Source organism: Tupaia chinensis, unplaced genomic scaffold, assembly GCF_000334495.1.
Source record: "Tupaia chinensis unplaced genomic scaffold, TupChi_1.0 Scaffold147458_1, whole genome shotgun sequence".
Lineage (NCBI taxonomy): Eukaryota > Metazoa > Chordata > Mammalia > Scandentia > Tupaiidae > Tupaia > Tupaia belangeri.
The window spans coordinates 977,366-981,194 of record NW_006207309.1 but is presented as its reverse complement, the minus strand read 5'-3'; the positions used below and the strand labels follow the sequence as shown (position 1 = coordinate 981,194).

The following is a 3,829-nucleotide window of genomic DNA, read 5'->3' as shown; positions in this document are numbered from 1 at the left end:
TATAAAAAATTTATGGCAAAAAATGTGTGATTAGTCATCCAATGAAGATTCATGGAATACCAATAACAAGCAAAGCACTATTCTAGACATATAGCAATCAATAAAACAGAAAAAAGGTAGCTATTTTCCAGAAGAATTTTTAAAAATCACCATTTGTACAATTTGGGGGGGTGGAAGCAGAGGGCTTGTTCTACCTTTCTATCTCAACTCTATCCATCCCGGGAAGTCTTACCTGACATTCAGAACACAGGATGTCTCCTGCTGTGGGACTGCTAAAGCATCCTTTTAGTCCCTCATCATATTTTCTATCAACTGATACATTTTTTCACATTGAGATTAATTTGTTAAAAATATACAGTTAATGAGCATATATGCCAGACTATTCTAGAAGTACTGAGGATACAATTGTGTGCAAGATAGACATGGTCAAGGTTTTGTGAAGCTTATGTTCTACTGGGGTAGGGATGGAAATAAAGGCCACAAACAAGTAAACCAATATATTTAAAAATCCTAAGAATGATAGATGTGGGACCAGCAGGTGATATAGTGGTCAAGGCACTGAAATCCCATGGCCAACCATGGATTGAGTCGCAGACCCAGGAGCTTGAAACTCACACCAGGTGTATATGCACGTGTGCCCAAAATCCCAAGAAGAAAATGGAAGAGAAGGGATTGTGGTGTGGCCATTCACCCTGGAAGTGATTTCTCCCTTCCTGTTTCTTTATCTCTCTCTGTCTTTCTGGTGAGCACATTCACCCTATAGTACAAATGTCAAAAAAAAAAAAAGAATGATAAATGTAATTGGGAAATCACAACAGACGCATTTCTAAAGAGATGCTTATTTAAACAGAGTTCACAAAAAACTGGAGGAAGAACATTGTACGAAGAAGGAACAGAGAACACCAAGTGTTCAAAGCAGGAACAAATTTGTTATGGCCAAAATCCAGAAAGCAAGTCAATAGGTACAGGGAGTAATGAAAGAGTGGTTGACATGAGACAAGCAGATGGAGTCAGATCATACTGGTCCCTGTAGACCACATAAGGGAGTACAGATCTCTTCTAGACACAGTGAGATACCATGAACTAACTGACTGATACCTCCGGCTACAGAGAAGGCAAGTCCCTTGGGCACAGAGGTTGTGCTCAGCATGCTACATGTCTTAGGGATAAACACAGTGCTCTCAATAAATATTTAATGATACTGCTGTTTTTAAGCTTTTGAAAATCATCCTTTTTTTCTAAATCTATATAACTTTGTTTTTATACTGTGTACTATTTATATAGAAATCATCTATTCTCTAGATTAGTCCTAAGGACCAAACATAAAGTGTGTCTATATTTACACATGGTTACCAAATAGTCCATAACTTGGTCGAATTCCCATTTCCAGTTAACCATCAGAACCAAACTAACATACAAAAACTCACGTGGTTTGAAGCAATCCATATCAGACACAAACTGCCATAAACTTTACCTACCTCCATGACATTGTCTTGTGGTGTGAAATTCAGAGACTTGGGAGCAGAAATATTTCCTTATTTTAGGCATATTGTCAAACCTTCCAGCTAAAGAATTACAATATCTTTGCAGCTGAAGGATTACAAAAGACACTGAGATGTATCTCTCTGAAGAAACTGTTCAGACATGTTACCTCCTCACTTAAGTCAAGACGAGTTAAACACTCAAGTCTCTGATGTTTTGTTAATTCAGAGGGAGAACTGTCAGCCATATAGAAACACCTACTACACGTCAGGTAGAGACTCGTTATTGTCCCAATAGTACTGTCAAGTTCTGCATAGACGTCTCAGTTCCCTCATCCAATCTCCTTTCAACCAATTTACAGCAAGGATAGTCATCTTTAAGCAGTAATACCTGTGATCATTAAAACAAACAAACTAACCAGACTAACAGATGTCTATAAGAGTAGAAGCTATAACCAGGACCAGCAGTTAGTGTAATGGCTATGTCGCTGGACTCCCATGTAGTTGACTGTGGTTCCCGTCCTGGACCCGATGGCTTAAAACTTACACCGGTTGCGTGTGCGTGTGTGCCCAAGATCCTGAGAGGAGAATGGAGGAGAAGGGATTGCGGCATGGCCATCCCCCCTTGGGGTGATTTCTCACTTTCTGTCTCTCTGTCTCTGTCTGTCTGGTGAGTGCATGCACCCTATAGTGTAAACCTCTCCAAAAAAATAAAGAATAGAAGCTATAACCTCATTAGTACTGAATCATTCACAAGCACACACTATTTTGTGTACTATTTTGTAGGAAAATAGAATCACACTGAAGTCTAATAAATCAAGTAACTATGGCCAGAAGGCTCCTTGGGAATTTGATATGAATGCCATGTATTGAGCCAGTCTTTCAGTTTGTTTTCCTTACATTACTAACCAACTGTTTTCAAGGCTTGAAAGACAAAATATTCAATAGACATGCTTACCGAGTCTCCCAGGAGGCATCATTGCACACTATCTGCCATGATGCTGAAGTGGCCTCATATTTCTCCACAGTAAGGAAGGTCTGATGAGTCTGAAATGCAATTAATATGACTGATTAGGCACTGCACAGTCACAAGAAAGAAACTGTAAGTATTGTCCTCATTGATCATATGCTAACCTATGAATATCTTGTATGGAAATGCATTAGAATTCCATCCAGATTCTTAGGTGTTCCTCTTAACATTCGAAGCAAAATGTCTTCAGAATGTTAATTTATCCAGTCTATTTAAAACTATGACATTTTTAGACATTTGAGTGAAGCATAATTTTAGATATGATAGCCAATTTTGGAAATCAGGACAGAGAAGAAGCTGGGAATACAAATTGAGATTTTAAAAAAGCATAAGTCAAGTCTTTTCATGACATGTTTATTGAGATATATTCCAAGACTTTCTCTAGTCAGTTTAAGATTTAAGAGTAAAAAATGTGAAAGTTTCTTCATCTTTCTATCTCCAGGTAAATGAATTATTCGTTAATCTACTTCCTTGAGTGAAAGAATTGAAAAATAGACATAAATCTTCCCTGTCCTGAGATGTTATAGGCAGTCCCTATATTTTGTCACAATGGATCTCTAGAAACCTTATTATAAGCAGATTTTATTTCTCCATTGAAATATTGCTATAATAGTGTAATTTGTTTCAGACTAAGAACTCAGCTTCAAATAAAGTGCAGGTTTGAGTAACATGACAAGTTAACTAATACAAAAGTTATAAATCTCAGTATTGTCTGAAAATTCTTTAGCCTATGGCTCTTAAAGGTAGGACTTGTAGGCCACCAGGTGGCATAGAAGTTAAGGTGCTGGATCCCACAAATTGACTCCATGGTTCGAGTCCTAGAGAATCACACTGGGCCCATGTGAATGTGTGCCCAAAACCCTGAGAGGAGACTGGAGGAAAAGGGATTGCAGTGGGGCTATCCCCCTTGGGTATGATTTCTAACTTTCCCTCTCTCTCTCTCTCTCTCTCTCTCTCTCTCTGATGAATGCACATGCCCTATAGGCAACAGCTAAAAATAAATAAATAAATAAATGACTGGACTTATGCCTAATCTTTCTCCATCACTATCCTTTATATCAGTCATTTATCAGTGATCAACCTTTTCTGAATGAGTCACTTACTACAGCTGGGCCACGTAGTTGTTGAACATGTCCAGTTATTCAATCAAGGGAGTATGTTTAATAAAGAAGTTTTTATAGCTGGGTGACTTGTAAAGAGACCTATTTGCATCAATTTAGGACATAGTGGCATCAGGAAGGTCATAGATCCAGTGAGGGATAGAGTGGGCCATCTTCAGATTGGACAAGTCTAAACTATCAAATATCAGAGACAAAAC

The 3,829-nt window shown here is 38.2% G+C and overlaps 1 protein-coding gene across 1 annotated transcript in view; it reads right to left on the bottom strand.

Annotated features, from left to right (window-relative positions):
* ASAH2 (N-acylsphingosine amidohydrolase 2) overlaps positions 1-3,829 on the bottom strand; it is a 99,596-nt gene that overhangs the window by 1,791 nt on the left and 93,976 nt on the right. Inside the window, exon 21 of the mRNA XM_006169744.3 lies at positions 2,440-2,528. Within this exon, the coding sequence (XP_006169806.1) occupies positions 2,440-2,528 (89 nt within the window). The remainder of the gene's footprint in view (positions 1-2,439; positions 2,529-3,829) is intronic.